General features: G+C 43.9%; 1 protein-coding gene across 1 annotated transcript in view; it reads right to left on the bottom strand.

The window, feature by feature from the left end:
* The window catches only part of TRPC7 (transient receptor potential cation channel subfamily C member 7), a 131,239-nt gene extending 107,932 nt beyond the window's left edge, over positions 1-23,307 (bottom strand). Inside the window, exon 1 of the mRNA XM_047097135.1 lies at positions 22,537-23,307. Within this exon, the coding sequence (XP_046953091.1) occupies positions 22,537-23,289 (753 nt within the window). The 5' untranslated portion in view covers positions 23,290-23,307. The remainder of the gene's footprint in view (positions 1-22,536) is intronic.
* Positions 23,308-25,132: the final 1,825 nt, after the last annotated feature.

Here is a 25,132-nt window from a genome sequence, read left to right on the forward strand (position 1 = left end):
CTGGTATTTTTGAGGTACAGCAAAGAAGCCCATTCCTGGGGCAAAGTGGGTGAGCAGGATGAAAGGAAGAGATGGGTCTGGAGGAACAGCTAGGGGACATATGGCCAAAGGCCTAATAGCACTTGTCAGGACTGTGGCTTTTACTCTATTAAGGTGGAGAGTCCTTGGAGGGTTTCAAGAAGCAGAGGTAACATGATCTGATGAATGCTTGAAGAGTATCACTCTGGCTGCTAGGATGGGATAAACTTAAGGGGCAAGAGCAGAAGCGTGAAGACCAACGAAGAGGCTGTTGTAGTTACCCGGGAGAGAGATGAGGGTGGCCTGGACCACCTCATTTACCAGAAAGGTAAATGGTCAAACTGGTGAGAAATATAGATAGAATTCTGGATATCTTTACAATATAGAGCCAAGAGGATTTACTGATGAGTTGGATATGAAAAGACACAAACAGAGGAGAGATAGGGTGAATGAGGTTTTTGGTCCAAGCAAATAGAAAGATAGTTACCATCTTTGAGATGAATACTGTTAGATGAGCTCATTGTTTCACAGATATTTCTCCCTCCTTCCCCACCTCCATAAGACCAGTATACTTCCATCAGCACTGATGTCTGCTTAGTATAGGACTTGCTTTAGCCCATGACACTGATGGTGTGTGACTTCTAAACCTGGGTCGTAAGAGGCATCATGTATATTCCCTTGCCTGTGGGAAGTGTGACTTCCACCAAGGGAAGAATGTGTCACTACCTGTCTGTCCTGGACCCCAGAATGAGATGTGCAGAGGAGCCTTCTCCCCTTACCCTTAGACTTGTGAATGTCACAATAAACACTGACATGTAGACAACTGATGGTTTGGGGTAGTTTGTTACACAACGATATTGTGGCAGTAATGGACCGATAAAGGGATAGATGTAGGCTTACTGCTTTGGGACATCAACATCAAAGACAGGTTTTTTAGCGCTGTCTGGGTATTCAGGGAACTTGTCTCGGAGGAAATAAGTCATAGCTGAATCTTGAAGGATAAATCAGAGTTACTCAGTTCAATAGGTAGAGAAAGGGCATTCCATGTTGGGACAGAACATAAACAAAGCCATGCTATACAAGAGAAACAAATCCATGCTATACAAATATATAGGGAACTATTCAAGTAGAGGTAGAGGGTGGCAGAAGATGATGAGTCTGGTGAAGTAAAGAGGAGCTGGGACATGGAGTGTTTTGTATTTCCTGATAAGGAGCTTGGACTTTATTCCATAGGCAGTGGGCAGCCATCAACCCTTTTTAGGAGGGAGAATGGCATGGTCTGGTTTGCATGTCAGTGGGATCTTTCTGGCCCTGTGAGAAGGATAGCCTCGGTGTTGGGGAGTATTGTGGCCTGGAGATAGGATCGTGGTTGGAGCTGCTTCAGTGTACAGTGGTAAGGATGTAGGGATGGAAATGGATTGGAGAAACATTTAAGTATTAATACTAACAGGACCTAAAGGACGGAGAGAAAACGAGAGTTCCATGTGAAGCATGCTTGGGACGTAAAACACTGGAAAGGGATTCTCTTTACATGTTCACATCTGGTGGGGTAAAGGATGATTTTTCTTTTCTTTTTATGCACACATTCATTTTCTACATTAATTATGTATTACCAGTATAATCAGAAAAAAAATTTTGAGTGTGTTCTGGTGTTTAAATTTGTCTAATATTCTTTGGATGACGTTTGCTGAGCCCTTAAGCCTGAGTGTTGGCAAGGTGGTATCCAGCCTTGGTGCTATCTTGGCCATGGTGGTAGTCTTCTCTACTTGATAGCGAATGACTTTGTTTCTTTTTTTAATATGAAAGTAAAATAAGATCCAAAAAGAAGTTCAGAGCAAATGTGACCTGCGCATGTTATTGGCATCAACTGTATATTGTGGAAACATTTCAGAGAAGCACGAATGTTGAATTGGCATCACCAGATAACATACCCTTCCAGAGGATTATGTCATGACTCACCTGATTATAGATTCAGAATAGTACATGTTCATGGGACTCATTTTCAAGAGTAATTATAGCACAGTGTGTGTATAGAAGTAATTTTTAAAAATTTGCTTGTGATTGCTGAAAATGCTATTGGTTAAGAGGGGCTAATAACTACATGGCAAAGTAGCAATTAAAAAAACTGCAGAACTACACTATATGTTAACTAGCTTGGATTTAAATTAAAAAAATAAAATAAAGGGGCACCTCGGTGCCTCAGTGGGTTAGGCGTCCAACTCTTGGTTTTGGCTCAGGCCACAATCTCACGGTTTCGTGGGTTTGAGCCCTGTATCGGGCTGTGTGCTCACAGTGCCGAGCCTGCTGGGGCTTCTCTCTCTTTCCCTCTCTCTACCCCTCCCCGACTCGTGCCGTCTCTAGCTCTCTCAAAATAAATAAACTTAAAAAATTAAAAATACATATGTCCATACATACATACTGCAGAGCTCTGCTCATAAAATGAAAAGTAAAACCAAGTTAGGCAAATTAGTACTTATAACTTCTCCAATTGGAGGAGCACACCCCGTTCTTTTCACTGTGGTGCCTCTTTGCCTTGTGTTCCTAAGCCTGGACTGTGCTCTCTTCGCTTCCTCTAAGATCCCTTCCCACCCTGTCAAGACCAGCTTGAACGTAACCCCAGGATGACTTCTCTGATATCCTTGGGGAGATCTACTATCTCATGCTCGGTCCCCCACTGCATTTTCTTCTTGGAGCCCAGCAGCCCTGACAAAGTGTTCTTTGTATTTTTGACATTTTCATACTTAGCAAATCAACTTTGTTCATTTGTGTATTCCAGCTCAGGGCATGCCACATTATAAGAATTAATAAATGCTGTATAAAATGACCTATACCTATAGTCTGATTTGAGAGTTTTATTTATAGAAGAAACCTGAGGAGCAAGAAAGGGCTAGTGTGTTGCTACCAAGGAATTGACCTAGGAGCAGTGACGGAGGGCATACTGGGCCCTTTAGGTGGTCTTGGAGCCAAAGCTGACTGTTATAGGCTCATTATCTTGTGCACAGACATCTGCAGTGACTTTCTAAAAGTCCCAGAAGACATAGGAAAAAGATGAGTAAGTGATTGCATTTAAATAAGTTCAAATCTAATCAGGAAAATCATATTCTAGTTTTTTTTTTTTTTTTGCTTTAAACTGATTTATCCAATGAATGACTGAATAACTCTCGGAAGTAGGACCTATATCCACTTTGTAAATATGAAAAAAGAAGACCAAGGCTTCGATGTGATTCCATTTATCTGCACAGATGCCACTGTCACCTCTGATGATTCCCAGGTTTTTATCTCCAACCCCAACCTGTATTCTAAGGAGCTGATTTACATGTTCAGCTCCCAGGTGTCACCTCCTCTGGTTTTCTCAGACACTTCAAACTGCATGTCCCAAACTGAACATATGGGTTTTCCATGTAACAACCAAAACTGATCTTCTGCTTTCTCTTTCAGGAAGTAGAATCCCTATCCACTCGGCCTCCTGAGCTAGAAACCCTGGGAACATCTTTCTCTTTGCCAATCCGTTACCAAGATCTATGGATTATGATACAGAGTATCTCTTATGTCTGACACCCATATTCATCATGATCTTCATTCAAGTCCTTGTAATTTAGCGTCTGGACTTTTGAACTAGCTTCCTGATTAGTCTCTTTACCGATAGTTCTTTCTTCTACCCAAATGCCAGCCCATCATCCCCTTGGCTGAAAAGCTGCAGGATAAAGTCCTGGCATCTTTATTATCCTACTTCAATATATTTCACTAACATTAGCCCCATTTTAGAAGCCTGCTCTCCCCTGGTGACACCTGTCCACCAAGTAGTACACTAAGCCTTCCATGCTCCTGTACACACTCATTCCTCTTCCTTTATGCTTCTCTTTCTCTCCTCCATTTGCCAAACTCCTACTCACCCTCCAAGAACCACTTCAAAATACCATCTCTTCTGGGAAGCCTTGTCTCACAGTCCATTTGTTGCACTCTGTGTTGTGTGTGTGTTCTCACAGCATTTTGATCCCGTTCTACTACCTTGTGATTATCCTTTAACTACTCCTGTCTCTCCTGTTGCTTTGAGGACAGAGTCTGGGTCTCATCCACATTTTTAGTCCTACTTCTTAGTACAGTGTCTGGCATGCAGAGGGAAGACCCCCCCTTTGTGGATAAATCATTCAGCCACTCTCAGTTGTTTACTCATCTGTAAAATGGGAACACCAATCTCTTGCTAAATCTCCACTTCGTTGTTGTTTATGAAAATGCTCTGTAGAAATGAGAAACAGAAAGGGCTAGAGAACTGGGGACTCATTAAGGGGTTATAAGCACCTGGCTTTGTAAATGGGGAAGATGGGCTGCCAAACAGTGAAATGACTGAGCCTGAGCTGTTTATATAAACAGCAGTTTATAGCCCTAGGTCTCCTCACTCAATGCCCTTCCCTTCTACCTTTCTGCTCTGGAGCCTTACTGGTCAAGGCCCCATCCTAGCATCGCGCTGAAGGAGCTTCTTTTATGATGCCATATCGCCTGTTGACATTTCCCATGTTCTGGGGAGAATGTTACCACAAGGCTCAAGGTGTTTGGTTCCCCTGAGTAATATCCAAAACTAAGACCGTCATGAGAACATACCTCAAATATTTGCTTTAGGTGAAGAAAAGACCCAACTCTATGTTTGAAATCTGGTTTCCAAATTTGTAACCTTAGAGGAGATTATCACTTAGGGAAATAAACTCTTGCTCCTAATTTTGTCAGCCAAATTAAACATTTTTCTTCTTCCTCCACATTTCCTGGAGGTCATCTCCGTGTTTGTGTTAAAATATCCATTTTAAGCACATAAAACATCAAGTTTCTGATGTGTTATGGAGGGTTTGGGGTGAATCCTTTGGAGTATAAACTTTTAGCAAACTTAATCATCACCAGAGAAGAGAAATTGTCATCAGATAGATCCTTGGGCTACTGTTTTCACAGGCTATGTAGGAGAAGCTGGAGGGAGCTGTCAACTCAACAGGCAAAGCCCTGGTCTTCCTCATGCAAAAGGCCAGTTGCTTCATGTTTCTGTTGCCAAGAATGCAAGCATGAGCTCTGAACCCCCAGTTTCAAGCAGCTGTATTATTAGCAAATGTGGAGTGTGTTGTATTTCCAGTATATGTATGTGTGCGTGTGTGTATGTGTGTGTATGTGAGAAAGAGAGAGAGAGGGAAGCAGTGCTTAACATTTCACTATGGCCCTTATTAATTTTCAAAGCATTTATCCATCAGTAATTAGCAAGCCTGCTCTGGAGCCCAGAAAACCAGGGCATTAGTATTAATTTCACACTGAAGGTAGGAGAGACAAAGTGATCATAATAATATGAAAGATAGTTTTGCCAGCAAGCATTTGGGGAGCCCTTTTCTGTGTGAGAATTGATAGTATTTAGAAAGTTTCTAGCTTCAGTCATCCTCACATTGCTGTAATTTTAGGACCAGGTATACAACTTTCGTTTTCTTAGTTTTCCTGGGTCTTCTGCCGTACTGCTTCTCCTGTGACCAGAGCCAGTACTTACCAGCTCCTCCAGTCCCCTCGGGGTCAGCAAAAGAGTGCAGGTGGCGCCATACCACCCGATCTGTCTCATTGACAACTGATGGAAAAGTGTGTTTGCTCAGGCAATACATGTTTTGGAAGGAAGCCTGTGCTAGGATTTATTTATTGCAGAATCTCCTATCCCTGCACCGTGTTTGGGTACATAACACTTACAGTAGGTGCTGATCACATAATTTATAAATGGGAAAGGAGGAGAGATACTTAGTTTATCAATGCCCAATGAAATTTCTGAATGATAGAGACTTTTTTTCCTTTTTGTAATCAAATGCAGTTCTGCCAGTTTTCTTGATTGGTATTAGGTGGAAGTCTGCCTTGGATCCAGAAGCCGCAGTGGCATTTGCCAGCATCTTATAATTCATGGACTTGGCGGGCAGCAGAATGTGCTACCTCAAAATAGGCAACTTTGGCTTAAAGATTATTTTGAGCTGAAGACAATGAAGAAGAAGCAGATACAAGAAAAGCCCTCCGCCCTCCCCCTATTTGACTAGAAGCAGGACATAAATTTGTAAAGGGCTTCCCCTTTCCTCTCTGTAGCAAGAAGGACAGAAGATAATCATAGGAGACAATTCTAGACCCCCATCAGCCCAGAGACAGCGGCCAGAGGAATCTACATAACAAACCTTGCCGAAACTAGCCCTCATCTACCATTAGTCTCTCCGTTAGTCTTCCTGAGATTTAATGCCCCAGAAGCTCAAAGTCCTTTTCCTTTGCCTTGTCACGTCTCTAAAAATGTATTCTTCTTTTGTGGAGGTGCCATCTAAGCCCAGCTCCTACTCACCCTCCTGAGTTACTCATCTCTGACTTCTCTCATCTGTTTATGGGGTGCACCTGTCTATAAATTCCTATTTGTTTTTCTCTTGTCAATCTGACTTTTGTCTGTGTCATTTACCGGACTCCAGGGAGGCAGCATCCAAGGGTAGAAGCAGCTTAATGGAAAAAGAAAAGAACCATGACTTTTTACCACTGTACAACCTAAAAACAAAACACTAAAATCATCCATATCCTGAAAAAAAAAAAAAAAGCAGCCTTTTAAGAAAATTTAAAACGAGCTGACTGTAACTTCTGGCTGTGTCTTTTAAAACATTATGGCTTAGGGGTGCCTGGGTGGTTCAGTTGGTTGAGTGTCCCACTTTGGCTCAGGTCACGATCTCGTGGCTCAGGTCACGATCTCGTGGCTCAGGTCACGATCTCACGGTTTGTGAGTTTGAGCCCTGCATCGGGCTCACTGCTGTCAGTGCAGAGCCCGCTTCAGATCCTCCGTCCCCTTCCCTCTCTGACCTTCTCCTGCTTGCGCTCTTCCTTTCTCAAAAATAAATAAACATTGAAAGAAAAGAAACTTATGGTGTAAATCTGTGTAGCTGGGGTTTGATGAGCAAAGGGGTAGTCATGTGGACCGGCAGCCACCTTCTTGCTGCTTCATTTGACATTAAGTTTCTCTGGTTGATATTTGTAGATAGGTGTCTTGGAGTCTGCCAAATGGAATCAAATCTTGGTGACTGACTGGAATGAGGTGAGGAATGTTGCCGTCAGGAAGGTGAGAGCATTTCTTCCTTACACCAAAATGAATTCCCGATGGAGTGAATAGTGGAATACACGAAAGTGAAACTGTAACAACACTGGAGAAAACACGGGTGCATTTTCCTGATGATCTGTGAGTAAGGAGACCTTTGCGAGCATGACGTGAAACTGAGAAATCCCAACCAAAAGAATGACAGAGAGGAGCCTATAGAATTTGAACAACATTGCCGTTCAGAAAGAATACCCTCAGAGATCTGAAAAGACAACCAGCTGAAAAAACTTGCAACATGCAGCCTAGAGAAAGGTCTGATTTCTTTCTTTCTTTTCTTTTTTTTTAAATTTTTAATGTTTATTTTTGAGAGAGACAGAAAGCAATGCGGGGAGGGGCAGAGAGAAAGAGGGAGACACAGAATCCGAAGCAGGCTCCAGGCTCTAAGCTGTCAGTACAGAGCCTGACGCAGGGCTCGAACCCACAAACTGCCAGATCGTGATGTGAGCTGAAGTTGGGCACTCAACCGACTGAGCCATCCAGGTGCCCCTGATTTCTTTTTCATACAAATAATTTTTACAAACTAAAAATTAAATGAGGAATGAACCAAGAAACCAACAATGAACAGGAACCAACAATTCATGGTAAAAGAAACACAGATGAACAATAAAGAAAATGTTTAATTTTAGTCAAAAAATTCAAAGTAAAAGAGCATTGAGTGGCCATTTCTTACCTATAAAACCCACAGGAAGTGTGATAATGCTCACTGTGGGCACGAGAAGTACAAAAGGTACTCTTATAGCCCATCGGTGACATGTATAATTTGGGACCGCCCTTTGGGAGAGCAGTCGTCCGTCTGAAGCATGATTTTAAATGTCTGTGTTCTTGGACCCGGCAATTCCATGTGAAGGAGTTTAGCTTGCAGTTATGCACACAGAAGTACACAAAGCTGCAAGGATGCTCATTGCAGCATTGTGTACTGAAATAAAAGCTGGAAATAACCTAAAGGACCACCCAGAAGGGAGTGTTAGAGAAATTACAGTGTGTCTATTTCTTAGAGCACTTCTATTATAGCTCTTGGGGAGGAAGGGGTAGACTTGTAGATGCCAATATGGAGCGACATCTCTGCAGATTTTATTATTAAGTGAAAAAAAGCAAGCCGGGAACTGAATGTGGAGAATGTCACAAGATATTTAAGGCAAAACTCAAATGAATACATATATACTTACACCTACATATGAATACATGCCTGTGTATGAATAAAATGTTTATGCCCAGATATAAAAGACATTTTTCATAAGGCTGAGTCTGGGAGTCGAGATTGGGGCGAGGGAGAGTGTTAAGGAAGGGAGGGGCTCACTTCTCCTTGTATACTGTTGGGTGCTATCTGCATTACTATTATTATTTTTTACATCATACATTCCTTTGATAAAAACTTGAGAAGTAGATGGGTGATTTCTTCATTTGTCCCTTATTCCTGTATACCTCTCACCATATAGGGAACCTCAAGGGGAAACCAAATTCTGGACTGCTCCAGGCTGAGCTGTTGCATCTGACAAGGAACTTTTCAACCAGTTTTGGATGCAGCAGCAGCAGCAGCAGCAGCAGCAGCAAGGCAGGACCAACACACGTTATTCTCATCGTTCGGTGCTGGTCCTCACTGTGGCTTAATTTAGTGGAAACACATTAAGCCTATCTGGGTCATGTTGCCGAAGCCATTTGGAAGACCAATCTGTGATCTTTGTCCTCTTAGTATTGATTTTTAATTCCAGCTCTTGTTGATCATTAGAAAATACAGACAGACAGTGGCCTTCTCCTTTCTTCCTAATAGCCCTTCAGGTCACTCATTCACATTTTCTAGGCTTCTCCCATCTCTGTTCTACCACTTAATCCTTTAACCCTAATGTGCAATTTCTAGGGGTCTCTTAAGCGTCTTTTTCATAGAACTTCAACAAAAATGGTGAAAACTCCACTGGCAGCTGACTGTGAGGCTGCCCTGGTCCTGCCTGGCCCACCCGCTGGCTGGGCTGGGCTGGTTAGTGGATGGATGTGAACTCACAAACCTTCTCACCAAGCCAGTCCTGCAGAGCCATCTGGAGTATCAAGGATTTCAGGATTTGTCTTCTGATTCTGCTCAGGGCTGCCAGCTGGTGGGTGTTTACAAGAAGGAGCCTCTCACAAAACGAGGGTGCCCCATTCTCCCTCATGAATGGACTGTCACAGCCCCTGGGAGCAGTGGGTTCTGTTTTAGAGAAAATGACAGAAGGTGACACTGTGGAAACTGAGTCTTGGTGCAGACATTACCAGGTAGCCAGTGAAGGAGAGCAGAATGTGCCACCCCAAAAATGACTTGTAGAAGTTCAGGACATGCCACCCCAAAATATGCCCTTTTGGTATATTGATTATTTTGAGCTGTAGGTTCTTGAAAAACAGCAAATGAGGGGGAGGGTCTCTGCAAGTGCCCCCTTATCTGCCTGAAATAGATCCTCCAAAAGGAACTCAATTGTTAAGAATCCCCTCCATGGGAGCCTCATCAACCAGGGAAGGTGGAGTCATCATAGGAGAAGAGGCCCCCCACACCCAGACAGACTCAGTCACAAATTCTCACATCTCCCATCTCTTCTTCTGAGGGCCCATTCATCTTACCTAAAAATCATTTACCCTCTTCTGAGAGGTGCACATCCGCCTCCCCTTTCCTGATCAAGACTGTATTTAATTCTGAATTCTAAGCCACCTCAGAGAGTTACTCATTTTTCCCTGGGTGTTTCCCTTGTATACATCAGATATACTTGCTGCTGAACTTCCATTTTCCTCTTGTTAATCTTTCTTTTCCTACAAGGGTCTCAACTGTGCACTCAGAAGGGTGGAGGGAAAATTATTTTCCTCCTCTACACAGGTCTGTTTGTCTCCTTGGCCAGGACTGGATATCCTTCATCATGTGGCCTTTCCTCAGTCCCTGAGGCCCACCCTTCCCTTATACTGGACTGCAGAAGTTGTTCCATGGTGGGGACTCAGTGAATTAATTGTCAGAGATTGACTTTTATTGATCAGAATGTCATGAAGATTATTTTAAGTGAAAAAAATCTGAACAGACCAGCAGCTAGACTTCTTTTACTTTAAAAAAAAAAAAAAAAAACTTCGTAGCAGCACGTTCCCAAAATGTAACTGCCACAAATCCTGTGGGTCAGGGTGGGGGGAGGGTAACAGCTAAAAAGGAGACTGTCTGCTTGCACCCAGATGAGAACATCACAAATACTCATGCTTTCCATTTTTTTCCCTCAAAAGCTCATGTGTATCCTAAACATCCTCTTTTTCCTTAGAAACTCTTTCCCCTCACTTTTTTTTTCTGCTAAGGTGGTATGGAAACCCCCATCTTAACTGTTAAAGGAGCCATTTCTTTTCTGCACTTCTATATGTCTATGAATAAACTCTGTCTTTTCTTTTAATCTGCCTTTTCTTAGTTAATTTACAGGCTCCACGCAGTACAACTTAAGGAGAAGTTTTACTCCCAACACAGGACACCACAATTTTCCAGGAACTGTTATTTATAAAGTGTTGACATTACGTGGGGGCAAGGCCAAAGTTACAATATTCAGTAAGAAAGCCAGGATTCCAAGTTATTTATGACAAGACTTTGTCACCATCGCACAAAACAAATCTCTGCACAGAAAACAAAAAAAAGAGGATCTCCATATGTGGTAATAGGTCATAAAGCAAAGTCTTAGTAATGAAACTGTGGAGGAGTGGGTAGAGGAAGAGTTAGGATGCTGGGATGGAACAGAAGGTCCAGAACCTGACACACATATATGTGGGAATTGATGTGTGCTGGTGGCACACAGTGGGGGGAAAGTTGGGTTCCTGAATAGATGATGAGGGGGAACCAGCTCCCTAGAAGGACAAAGGCAAAAATGCAATGCTCCACACAAAAGCAACCTCCAGTTGGACTGAAGACTTAAAAGTGAACGGTGGATCCGTGAAGGTAATAGAAGAAAAAAGAGATGTAATGTCAGAGAATATCTTTGTGACCTTGCGTGGGGAAGAGTTTTTTTTACTCAGAGTAAATACACAAATTATTTCAAAAATAAGGGTTTCTCTTCAAAACAGGGTGCCATAGACAGATTTAATAGACGAGTGATAGACAGGGAGGAGATATTTGCAGTGTCTGAAATAGACACTGGGCTAGTATTTAGAACAGATGAGGAACTCTGGAAAGAAGATTTAAAAATACTCCAAACAGAAATCCTGTTAAAAAGCGGATGAGGGAATGAGAGGGAGAGGCAGTTCACCGAGAGGAGAAATGCACATGGCTCATCAATTATGTGAAGGAAGGTTCAACCTCATTAACTACTGAAGAGATGCAAATTACAATAACTGCATTTCTCACACCGGCAAACGTGAGAAAGCGGGATAATACCTAGAGCTGGCAGCACGTGGCAGGCCACAGCCCCCAAGGGCAGGCCTTCTGGGGAGCAGTCGGCTGTGCTGAGTGGCGTTAACCCTGGGTATTCCTTCCTGGGTGTGTCATAGGAACACTTAAATAGGACCGCATGCAGCCATAGGGGTGTGTTTTGCAGCATCATTTGTGGCGACAGAGCGGTTTAGGTGTCCATCACTGTGACAATGAGGAAGTGGAAGGCTGCAGGTTTCGATGGTCTCTAAGTGTTCCCAATCTCTAGGACTCTGCACATGGTAGTTGCAAAAGAGATAGTTCTTGAGTGAACAACACATAAATACATATGTATGTTCATAATTAATATAAATACATTCAAGTGGGTGATTTTGGGGGGTGGGGGAGAATGGGAATGAGGATAAAGTGTATGTGAGAAACAAAAAATGATGGTAATGTTTTATCATCTGACTCATAGTTCTATTCACGTTTTTTTTTTTTTTTGTTTTTTTTTTTTTGTGCCTGGGTGTCGGGGGAGCACTAGGAGAAAAAATACCAAAATATGAATTATTCTTAGATGGTGGGAATTAACACTGACCTTTTTGTTCCCACTGCTTTTCTAGATTTTCTAAAAATCTGTAATCAATGTATTTTATGTTCATCATTCCCAAACCCAACACTTGAAAATGTCTTTGAGAGGGGCAGTGCCCCAATACCAAGGTTCCCCCATTGCTTCTGCCAGCAACCTCCCACTTCCCTCCAATACAACACATAACACACTTTTACAGAATTCTAGTATCTCTGTCTCTGCTTTTACCTTGACCAGTAGAAAGCATTAGCAATCTCTCCCTTTTCTTCAAGACTAACCTCCTAGTTTTAGGACTGTGTTTGGCTTCCTAAAATAACTGACCTCTGGCCTTCTATCCTGCCCTGTTCTGAGGGTTTGTTTTGGTTCCTTTCCCACTCTTCCCCAGTTTATCCCAACTTGGTAGTCTACCCCACTATATTGGGTTGAATAGCGAGCGTCTCCCCCAAATTAACATCCTCCCTGAAACTTCAGAATGGGACCTTATTTGGAGATAAGGTGTTGCAGGTGTAATTAGATAAGATGAAGTCCTACTGGAGTACAGTGGGCCCTTAATCCCAAATGACTGGTCCGTATAAGCCTGTTCTCATAAGAACAGGATAAAAGACAGAAACAAACAGAAGATCACTATGTGACAACAGAGCAGAGATTCAAGTGATTTGTCAACAAGACAAGGATCTCCAAGGAAATAAGAAAGAGGCAAGGAAGGATCTTACCCTAGATCCTTCAGAATAAACATGGCCCTGGTAACAACTTGATTTTCGACTTCTGGCCTCTAGCATTGTGAGGGAATCACTTCTGTGTTTTATTTATTTATTTTTTTATTTTCTTTAACATTTATTTATTTTTGAGACAGAGAGAGAGCATGAACAGGGGAGGGGCAGAGAGAGAGGGAGACACAGAATCTGAAACAGGTTCAAGGCTCTGAGTGGTCAGCACAGAGCCCAACTCGGGGCTTGAACTCACGGACCATGAGATTATGACCTGAGCCGAAGTTGGACGCTTAACCGACTGAGCCACCCAGGCGCCCCATCACTTCTGTGTTTTAAGTGCTCACATTCATGGTACTTTGTCACAGCAGTGCTAAGCTTAATATATCCCCCTATACTCAACTGGGTGTTCATAGGGAGGATTTTCAGTGCCAAGAAAAGCCTTGCCTGCCCCTAGTATCCTCCTCCTCTGGTTTTCTCAGCATCCAAAAACCTGGAGGAAGAAGGGAGAGAGATCTACTTCATACTTTTATTTATGCTAATACTAGTTCCAGTTGAAAAAACTGTAAGATAAGATTTAGCTATTTTCCTCTAATGAAATGTTTATGTGGTCATTGCAGCCAACAGAAAAAGATATCTTCAGAATCTGGAAGATGCACTGGAAAGATTAAAATCCAGTAGAATTCTTTTTTTCTTTAAAAAAAATTTTTTTAATATTTATTTTTGAGACACAGAGAGCATGGGTGGGGAGGGACAGAGAGAGAGGGAGACACAGAATCTGAAGGAGGCTCCAGGCTCTGAGCTGTTAGCTGAGAGCCTGATGTGGGGCTCAAACTCACAGACTGTGAGATCATGACCTGAGCCGAAGTCAGATGCTTAACTAACTGAGCGACCCAGGCGCCCCTCAGTAGAATTCTTTTTCTTCTGGGGATATCACTTCTGAACGCACTTTCCAATACCTCTGCTCTAGCAATGAGCAGTTTGGCCTGGGCCACACCCTTCTCTACCTCCAGATACCTGGATAGAAAATGGGAATCCTTATTGCTCTCCTGCCCTGCTGCTACTCCATGGGGCTCCTGTCTTGGAGGAGAAGATGAGGAGCCTGCACTTCTCTGCCTCCTCTCTCTGTGTCTCTGCACTGTGAGAGCTCCCTGCTGGGAAGCACGGAGAGTCCCCAGGGACAGAAGAAGCAGGGTCCCTGCAACCTCACGGACAAGCAGGCTGTCCTGGACACAGCCAGGAGATAGATGGTCACCTTTTCTGACTGTGCCATTGCTCCAACTGTGCTGAGTCCCCGGCAGATTGAGATGTGTTCGTTCGTTCTTTCTTTCTTTTTTTTTTTTTTTTAGTATTTTTATTTATTTCTGAGAGAGACAGAGTACGAGTGGGGAAGGGGCATAGAGAGAGGGAGACAGAGAATCCAAAGCAGGTTCCAGGCCTGAGCTGTCAGCACAGAGCCCGATGCGGGGCTTGAACTTGTGAACTGCGAGATCGTGACCTGAGCTGAAGTCCGATGTTTAACTGACTGAACCATACAGCTGCCCTGAGATGTGTTGGTTCTTTTGCTCTCATGTGCCACTCACCCCCTTTCTGGGAGGCCCCCCTTTCCAGCAGCACTTGTCCAACTCCTCCAAGCCTTGTCCCCTCCAGTCCATTTTCTACAGCAGGCACAGTGGGTGTTTCCAAAGCGCACATATGAGTCACTCACTCATTTCCTGAAACCTTTTGGTGGCTCTTCATTTACCCGAAAATGAAGCCCAACTTATTAGGTGGTAAGGCCATGGGTGAAGTGCTGTTCTTCAGTGCCTCTGTCACCTGCCACCTCTCCCTTTTCCTCCCTATAACGTGAGCGACTTAACAGTTCTCTACATAGGGCCTCTTTCCCCTATCAGTACCGAACTATTTCATGTGCAGTTTTTATGCCTAGCGCCATCTTTCCCATTCCCTGCTGGCCGTGTAGGTCTCCCATAGCCTCAGGTTCCATTTAAACATGTCTCCTTAGAGAAATCTTTAAACACACATGGTCAGGTGTCCCACTAAGTCAAGTTTTAAAACCTCCCTTTAAAAAAATAAAATAAAACCTCCCTTTTACTGCTTAGCACTCAGCATGATTTGTAAAGCCCCGTTTATCTGTATGATTGTATGAAGAATGCCTATCCCCTCCCCTGGATTATCAGGTCCTGAGAGCAGGAACTGTGTTTATCTTATTCATCATCATCCCAGCACCCAGCCTAGAGCCTGGTTCATACTACAGGCTTAATAAATGTTTGTTGCAGGAATGCTGGATTTTCAGATAGCTCTGTAACGAGGTCCACCCAGTTGTGATATTCTCTGGGCCTACAGACCATACTCCCATCCTGTCCTCCTGACATGTTTTCCACACTTAATCCATGAAACTGCTCCTAGTAAAATACATGCCTGCGTGTTGATGGGGTGTGCAGCATACTTGATTAATGATGTCCTATGATGATTAATTTATATAGCATTATAACTTTTTTTCAGAGAAAAATCCTTCATTTCTATTTGATTTAATTTGTGCTGCTACTCATCGACTAATATTCTCTAGAACTGTCTCCATTTTGTCCCTATCTCTGATACTTTACGCTGATAGTTGCACTTGCAGAGGAAATGATATTTTCCCCATTTTTTTTTTTGTATGTGTAGTGATGAATCTTTTCTACGGAGATATTTTTCAAAAAATAATCTCTGTCTGTATTTGGCAGGAGCTCTGCCTACCCATTTCCTTCCTCCCCCTCCCCTGCTGCTCTATCTTTCCTGCCCATGCCATTTCTTTCCACAACAATATTTTAGCAGTGCTTGAGGCTTATGCACTTTCAGTGGTCTGCATTTTTCCAACTGGAAATATTCTCTTGGCCTGTTTTTAACCAGGGAGTTCACAGGTAGTAGTTTTTCTCATTCCAGAAAGATCTTCAGGGGTTGGGGGAAGGAAGCTTAGCAGAGATCAGGAAGACCCTCTGAATAGATGAGGTGCTGAAGCTTAAGTTACATTTATTGGGAGCAAAGTTGTGCCGGGAATCCAGTGGGCTCATCTCCACTGAGCTCTGGGTGGTAGGAATTATGTATGTATTCTGGGTCGGTTGGGTTCCCTGCAGAGTTTTAAATTTTTTTTTTTTCAACGTTTATTTATTTTTGGGACAGAGAGAGACAGAGCATGAACGGGGGAGGGGCAGAGAGAGAGGGAGACACAGAATCGGAAACAGGCTCCAGGCTCTGAGCCATCAGCCCAGAGCCTGACGCGGGGCTCGAACTCACGGACCGCGAGATCATGACCTGGCTGAAGTCAGACGCTTAACAGACTGCGCCACCCAGGCGCCCCTCCCTGCAGAGTTTTATATTGTTCATCTAATTTAATCCTCATCGGCACCCTGGGAGGTCACTGTCATTAATTCACTCACCACTCATTTATTTATTTACAGAGATTAGGGTAAGAGCCAGTGTTTGGGTGGGGGAAAACAGGCATTCCATTTCAGACATGTTACAGCTCTAATACCCCAGTTTTCAAAGTAAGAAAAGGAATTTGCAATAGATGCCTAAGATTGCACAGTTACCAGGAGATGGCACTGGGATTAGAAGCTGGGTCAGTCTGATTAGAGAGCCAAGTTCTTGGATCTCCATTCCACAGGCTTGAGGAAATGAAGCATGGCTGCACTGGGTGCTCAGCAGAGCCTGTTCCCTGCTCTTGTCCTCATCAAGCAAAGTGGCCTCCTTATCCCGCCTGAATTCTTGTCACCCAACGTACACTATCCCTATATTTTAGAGGCTGATACTCTTGGCATAAACCCTAGGAGAGGACAATCACATAACTTCAGGCATTCGCTGTGACCCAATGAAAAATTGCCATGAAAGGATACATTAATTAGCTCACTTCCTATGATGACTCATTAACAAATGCCCTGGTGAAAGTGTTCCTCCAAATGCTTAGGTAGGAAAATAGAAAAAGAGCTAGTGTGCACAGAATTCATGTCTGTCCCTTCTCCTGAGATCAGCCAGTCCCCCGGATCTTGCTCTCAGACATGGAAGCTGATGATTCTGGCTCCAGGACCTGTGGACTGGCATGTATGCCCTATTCTCACCATACCTGCATATGCTCAGGTAGGGGGGGTGGTCCCATGACAGTTCATCATGTGACATTTGTGATCCTTTTCTTCTTACATTCTCTATCACCAGATGCTCAAGCAGAGGGCTTGGGTGACACAGTCTGATCCCTGAGGGTACTGGGGATTTATATAGAAGTGAGTGCTTTAAGGAGTTTTCTGCCAGATTCTCTTTTAAAAAAAAAAAACACCAAAAAACAAAAAAACCAACAACTTGCTTTTAAGATGTGCAGCCTTGACAGCTTAAAAAATATTTTCCTGAAGGAAAAGGAAACAATTTTCAAGTCATTTCCTGCATGTTAAATAGGCATTTGTTTATACTACCAGCCTGGCTTTCAAACTTCAAGGAAATCTATTTTCCCAGAGTGTTGGCCTATAAAATTTAAAAATCCTAAAAATATTCAAAGCACGACAAACAGGTGCAAAATGCAGATTCCACTGGATGCTGGGGCAACCCACGTATTCAACTTTTCAGTACTGCCTCAGGCCCTGGGTGGGCCTTCACTCAAGCTTTCTGGCTTCTTGGCTCCCTGGCTCCATATGGCCTGAATTCAGATGTACTTTGAGCTCTCCCTACCACAATAAAAAGACACTACTCCTCCTCTCCCCTCCTCTTTTCTCTTCCATTTTGATAAGTTTGCAAGCAGATTACAAACTGTCATCTCAACACCTTTACCTTACACAATGGGACCTCACTAGAGATCATAGCAGGTGGCAAATTGGTCTGATTTATCATTATTTGCATTTTTAATTTGTGGTATTTTAGGCCCAGAGAGTTTTTTTTTATGGGTCTTAAAATGGCAACACAAACATCGATACATAATTCATCATCTACTTTTCATAATACCTGTGGTTAACAACCCATTGACATCAACACTTGAAGCAAGATGAAGCTACAAGCTTTAGCTGTCTTGCCCCCCCTACTTTTCTCATCTCTGGTCTATAAGAATAAATTGCTGATGGAAGCACAATCAGCAGCCTCCATACTGATGTGTCAACATGAAAAGCCTGCTTAGTTGTAGCTTTGTTATTATTCAGAATGACCAAGTCTTAAGTAATGAAGGTAAAGTGTTTGGGCCTCCACAGTCCCTTGACTTGGGAACATGGGGTACTTTTAAATTTAAGCAAAAGGTCAAAGAGCAGGAGGGATACCCCAATCCTCACCCTGTTTTCTCTTTCCTTCCAAATCCCTAAATCTCTTTCCACAGTTTTCCCCACCCACTGGGGACTGCTCCCTGCTCCCACTGGGCACTGCTGTTGGCATAACTCTGGGATGGAAGAGACATTAGCACGTCTAATCCTTTTGAAACATCAGCTTTATAGATAAGCCATATGCATATACAGGATGCCCTGGAATTTGGGAAGATACCAGTGAAATAAAGAGGATCTTCAGCAGATTTACCAGAAGGATGATCAGTGAATATAGCCAAACAGACTAATTCGAGAGAAATGTGAAGACCTTGTTGTGTTCTTGGTGGCAGAGACTGTAACTCAATGGGGATAGAGAAATTCCTACTTTTTTCCATGCTATTCCAGGTGCCTCTACATAGAGCCTGTTCCATCAGGATAAAACATCGCACGCCAGTCTTCCCATGCCAGTCTTCCCTTTCCTTGTCTCCTACTATATAGATAAACCAGTTAATCAGAATGTCATTGGTGCCCTCCAGGAGTTTAGTGGTTCCTGGCACCATATAATGCAGCATATGATTGGTCTTATGTTATTTAATGTGTGTGGGTTTGATCCGCTTACCCACCCTGTACCCATCTGTAGAGCTTTCCCATTTACTGTGTCTATCAAATTGCTCTATTAGATTCATACATGTAGGAAGAGTTTAAATCACAGATAAAAGTAATCACGTGCTTCATCAGTTGAAATGATTATCCTTTGAGGATTTCCTTCATTCCCTTCATCAAGTATTTCTGGAATGCTTACGAGATTACTGAGCACCATACACGGCATTAGGAAGGTCTCATTGAATTTTCGCATCTTTTTAGACCCCAGAAGATTAGAGATGCATGAGAAAAATCTTTGAGGAGATATGTAATTTCCACAACAAAAATAATGGTTTGCTAGCAGGCATCTGACTCTAGCCACAATTTACTGGAGACCTTGACATTGGCTGTACTTCTTGCTAATGACTAGACTCTATTCTGGTGATAAATTACAATGACTTCAAAAATAATAGACTGGGCAACTGATTGAGGTTTCCATGCATGAGTCTGGTCAGGAGGAGCCATTCCCAGAGTGAGTGTCTTAGAGGATCTGGAGGATGACATATGACACCTCCTGTCGGAACCCGGTATCTTTTTGTACAGCTGATGATACTGGGTCATCAGCATAACACGTGGCTACAGTCAGCTGTGTGTCGTCCCTTTAAAGTAGGACAGACTCCTAAAGAGTGTATTTTAGAACCACACTTGCTCTTTATTCTTTTATTACAAATTGACTTGTCTTTTGCTAAGCTGCTCTCTTCTCTGAGAAGATTTATAATGTCAGGAATGCACATACAAGGATAGTTGAATAAGTAATAAAGTTCTAAAGGAACGCTTATGTTAATTTATAATGCGCCATTTGTCGACAATGTGAAAGACATTATTTCAAACAAAGGTAACTAGAGGGATGTTAATAGCCAGCAAATGTATTTATGCTAACTCTTATTCTGAGTAAGTCACTGCATTGTGGAATGGATTTGTCATCATGTTAGTAGTGTTCTTAATTGTCTCTAATTTTCCTAACTTACTTTTTAAATCAAAATATCATGCTTTCCACAAACTTCCACTTTTAGATATTATATATACTAAAATATGCTAGACTTTTAGTCTTTGTAAAGGAAACAAATGGCTCAGATGGAATTCCAAATGTTAGTCTAGCATCGTCTTATTTAGTAAGGCTGGCATGTTCCCAAATTCCAGATAAGTAGAGGATTGTGCAATTAGCCACATAACCTGATCCAAAATTTTTTTCCTTGAATTGTTTTTTTTTTCTTGGCCAGAAATATCTAAATTAATTGGGTTGGCCATTTCTTTTACAAGGCCTGTGAAGATTCACTCTAGCTGAGGGAATAAGCTGAGGGAATAAGCAAAATCCCACCAAGCTTCCTTGGGATATCATTGGTCTTATTACTGGTGGGTGGAGTTTATGGTACAGAAACAAGGAAAGAACAGGCAAGACCTACGTTCTTGGGAGCTTCTTTGGGTAATTTCTCCATCTCCGTCCACCAATTTTTTTTTTTTAATTTTTTTTTTTTTTCAACATTTATTTATTTTTGGGACAGAGAGAGACAGAGCATGAACGGGGGAGGGGCAGAGAGAGAGGGAGACACAGAATCGGAAACAGGCTCCAGGCTCCGAGCCATCAGCCCAGAGCCCGACGCGGGGCTCGAACTCACGGACCGCGAGATCGTGACCTGGCTGAAGTCGGACGCTTAACCGACTGCGCCACCCAGGCGCCCCAGTCCACCAATTTTTTTAGCTGAGGCTATGGACAATGCAGGAATTGGGAAGTTGCTCTGCTTCAGTAGATCAGTCCAAGATAGGGGGAACAGATGGGGTAAAATTAATTATAGGACTCTTCATCTATTCACAGTCTGCGGTACCCTGCAGCTTTTTGTGAGCCTGGCTTTTCTGTCTGTGGCTGTGGGTGATCTATTCCTTCAGAGAGGCCTCTGTGGTCTCACGCATACACAACTAAATTGTCCCTATCTTTAGTCCCAGGGCCTCACACTCCAGGTCCTCTAATTCATCTACCAGTGAACTAAATTTCCAGAACTTAGCTTCATCATTTTAGCCCCCTTATTGCAAGTTTCAGTGGCTCTCCCATGTCCTACAGGATAGCATCTGACACACAGAACCCTCTGAGATCTGCCCCCAGCTCATCTCTGCAGCATGCCTCCTGTGTGCCCCTCCAGGAAGTCTTTTTTTTTTTTTTTTTTTTTAATTTTTTTTTTTTCAACGTTTATTTATTTTTGGGACAGAGAGAGACAGAGCATGAATGGGGGAGGGGCAGAGAGAGAGGGAGACACAGAATCGGAAACAGGCTCCAGGCTCTGAGCCATCAGCCCAGAGCCCGACGCGGGGCTCGAACTCACGGACCGCGAGATCGTGACCTGGCTGAAGTCGGACGCTTAACCGACTGCGCCACCCAGGCGCCCCCAGGAAGTCTTTATTATGGTCACATGCAGCTTCTCAGAAGCCCCCTGACTGTTCTGGGCCATTCTGGATATCACCTTCACTTGCCTCCTCCAAATTCCCTCCTCTCCCTTCCCACTGATCTAATTCCTCCTGCTCTGCAAGGCCCAGCCCCATTCTGTTGCCTCCTTTGAGATCTCCCTGAACACTGTGTGGTCCATGGGGCTTCCCTTGCTGTGAATTGGTACCCATCCTCGGCCACCTATTTGTGTCCCTCCAGGGACAGCTCTTACAGCGACACCTTATTTGGACAATGCACTTTTCTCCTGCAGGTTTCTCCTCCATGGTCAGCCATGCATGTGACACCTTTTTGTATGTTCCATGGCATCATAGGCTCTGATAAGATGGCTCAGGATTAGAAATTATGAACCTAGTTGTAGCTCCTACCCTTCCAGGCATACCTTCTGCAGCCAAGAATTTCTTCATCATTCAAAGACAAATAAACCCCGAGAATCCCAATGCATGAACAATTCCCAGAAAGGCTAAGAGCTAGCTCTGGAATGCCTAGATGAGAACAGCGGCTTTGCTACTTACTAGCTGTATGATATCTCTCTACCTGTGTGCCCTCACATAAAATGGGGATTATAATGGTATCCAAATTAATGGTTGTTGAGGGGACTAAACAGCATCATATAGGTAAGGCAGTTAATGCTTGGCACACAATAAGTGCCCACGAAATATTCTCACTAAGTATTATTAAATAGTGGCAAAAGATTTAGGTCCCAGTCTTCTCTTTAACAGAGAGTGTCAGTTGACAATTACCGCACAGGATCCCTCCACCACTCAACAGTGGACTTTGGAGATGGGTCTCCCCTGGGCTAGCCTGGTAGTCTAGGTGTTCTCAGGAGGTGGGGGGGGGGTGCATCGATAGAGTTTTGCCCTGGGCCTGTCTACTGAGGTGACAAGTCCAATATTACAGAGATGGTTTTATTTTCATTTCCATGCACCTTTTCCTGAACCCCTTGACAGAACAATAGTAATAGCTTGCTACAGTGAGAACGGCTGCAGGCAAGCCTTTCTAGCACTGGCTGTGAGACCAAACACAGATCAATGCAGTCCAGGATGGACAAGACAAAACCTTTCAGGTGACACAATCAAGAAGTCCAAGACCTGGACTAGGAAACATGCAAGGTGTCCTAGACACTCCAGAGCTCCCTGGGGGCAGAGCCGAATGAGGCATTTACAGGACGACCGCAGTATCCTCCTGCCTGTGTGCTGCTTGTTTTGTATGGATTTGGGCTTACGTCAACCTCTATTTTACATGTATATGGTTTCAAATATCCCACCTAAGGGGCTGCTTTTCCTTCAGGCCTGCATCTGACCAGGTCGAGGAGGTCCCCTTCCACCCCGGGCGCCAGCGAGACCCCAGGGCCCTCACCCTGCGTGAGACCGGAAGACAACTCATTTGACTACTGGACACACCTGGAAGAGCCCTCTGGGCAATCTGTCTGTAGAGTGGTGAGTGGGAGAGTTACCTTGAATTCAGTCTCAATGTTGGCTAGCCTGGCCAGTTCGTTGCTCAGCTCCAGCGCGGTGAGCACGGGGTCTTCGCTGGACAGAGACAGGTAAGCAGCGCTCGCCAGCCCCTTGTAGGCGTTCATGCGGGAGCGCGAGTGGCTGAAGGAGTCCTTCCGCTGCTTCTCGGTGCACTCGTTGCACTTGCAGAAGTAGTCGTGCGGCCGCTCGATGCGGGCGCCCTTGAGCAAGAGGATGTGCACGATCTCATACTCCTGGCAGTGCGCCGCTAGGATGATGGGCGTGATGTCGTGCGAGAAGCGCGTGCCGTCCTCGTCATAGGCGTAGAAGTCGTCGTCGCGCAGCTCCTGCTCCAGGGGGCTGAGCGTCAGGCGCTGGCCCTGCGCGAAGGCCGGGTGGTTGAGGATGGCCTCCACGATGCGCACGTAGCCCTTGCTGATGGCGAGCAGCAGCGCGTCCCCCACCCGCGCCAGGTTCTCCTTCTTGAGCAGCAGCTCCGTGACCTCCAGGTGCTCGTTGCCCACGGCCAGCTGCAGCGCGTTTTGCCCCATGTAGTCCACGCAGTTGAAGTTGAGGGTCTTGGACTCCTCCAGCATTTTCCTGACCACGGGGATGTTGCCATACTCGGCTGAGTCCAGGAAGCGCTCCTCCTCGGGCGTCAGGCTGGTGCCCTTCTCGTTGAACATGTAGGCGGGACCCCGGATGGCCTGGCGGCGGCCCTTCTCCCTCAGTGTTGTGTGCCGGCGCTGCATGTTTTTGAAGGTGCTGCTCCCCAGCCTGTGGGGGAACAAGGCAGAGATGCTTGGTTACTCTCCCAGGGGCCTGCGGGGTCCCCAGGGGCAGAACAAACAAAAATTGTTGAGATAAAAAAGAATCTCATGATCGGGATCTTACGACAAATCATTTTCCTCTTACTGAGATTAAGACAGATTGGCTAACCTAACTATTCCTATTCATAGAGAGGAATATTGATGTAGTTATCCAGCGTCTGTGACGCTTGGATGGAGGAATGATAGCAAACTGAAATGTGGGTTTAGGTTGGTGTGTAATGAGAGCTAGAGGGGGAGGGTGTGGGGTAGTGATGTGGTTGAAACAGGCCAAAGACTGTGGATTTTATTTCCATTTGTGCAAAGTTTAGTACCGCACCTAACGTCTCTGGGCTTTAGTATATTGCTTCTCTGTGATTTCACCCGTACAATGTGGGTAGATTTTTGTGTGCCATAAGGTCCATAGGAGGATTAAATGAGGTAACATGTATTAGAAAATCGTCAGTGTTGGTTTTATTCTGTACCCTCCTTCCTGTTGCATTGCCCAGTTCACCAAGCGGTCTGCTGTAGAGATGGCCACTTTGGGTACTGCCACCTTGATTTCAGGTGCATTTTCCCCATTGAGCTCCCTCACTGTGACAAAACATGCAAGCATGGCCACACGCCTCTGTTTTCTGCATTCAGTGTATGCCTACGCCATATGGGGTCTGTGTTTTCTTTCTGATACCGGTGCAGCCTAAGCAGATACTGAAGGACAAGATGTGATAGGGAGCAGGCCTAGACTCATTGTCACTTAGTGGTGGCTTCTGAGGTGGCTCCCCTGAGGAAATTCAGCTGTAGCTTCTTAAGATCAAACCTGGATTTTTGTATGGATGGAAGAACAGGTCGGCTTAGATGGTGGGTTTATTCCTAATTTGCTCTTTGCTATTGTGGCATAGTGTAGAGGTTAATGCTAATACTACTAGTAATAACAGCTAACATTTATTAAGCACCTATTACATGCTACTAAATATACTAAGAAGTTAATAAACTCACATATATTACTTGTATAATTCTTGCATTTATCCCATGAGGTAGATGCTATGACTGTCCTCATTTCAGGTGATGATGCTGACACAAGTAGGGCTGAGAGACAGGCTTGGAAGTCAGAGGACCTAGAGTAGGAGTCCTGGCTTCACCTTTGGCCAACCTTGTGACTTTGTGCAAATTACCTGATCTTTAATTCCCCAGGGTTTCAAAAAAGGGCAGATAGCTATAGGGTAATTTGAGCTTGAGTCAGATATGCCGGCTTCAGCTAGCATTGAGACTTTGAGTGGATCCCTGGCTCAAGATACTTTAACTGTCACGCAGGATTTGGGCCAGATGTTCCCTTACTCTCTATGAACGTGAGCATCTGATTCTCCAATTGGCCCTCTTCTTATTTTCTATTCTTTTTTTTTTTCTAGTCTACCCCTCACTCACAGTATTCAAGTGATAGTAGAACGGCATACATTTCAATAAGATGGTATCTATTCTAAAGAGTAAGTGCTTGGGGATTTATTTTGAACCATTTTCCACGTTTCCCTGGGTCTGTTTGTTAGGGGTCATGTTTCCATGCATTAAGAATATGCAGTATTTAATTTAAGGAAGGCCTTTAAATTAAATCTTGTGTTTTGAGATTAAAAAAAAATGTTCCATTCAGTGTGGGGAAATAGGTTCTACTTACATAAATGTGTTAGAAAAAGGCTTAGGGCGGAAAGCTGCCACCACGGGGCAAAAGCACCCAGGTTAGGTAACGAGATAAAGTAATGGGATCACGGGTAACTTGTTGTTATCACCTGTAGGACAT

The sequence above is a fragment of the Lynx rufus genome, unplaced genomic scaffold (assembly GCF_022079265.1).
Source record: "Lynx rufus isolate CCGP_SWC_20201006 ecotype Redwood Valley unplaced genomic scaffold, mLynRuf1.p SCAF_1, whole genome shotgun sequence".
NCBI classification, from domain to species: domain Eukaryota; kingdom Metazoa; phylum Chordata; class Mammalia; order Carnivora; family Felidae; genus Lynx; species Lynx rufus.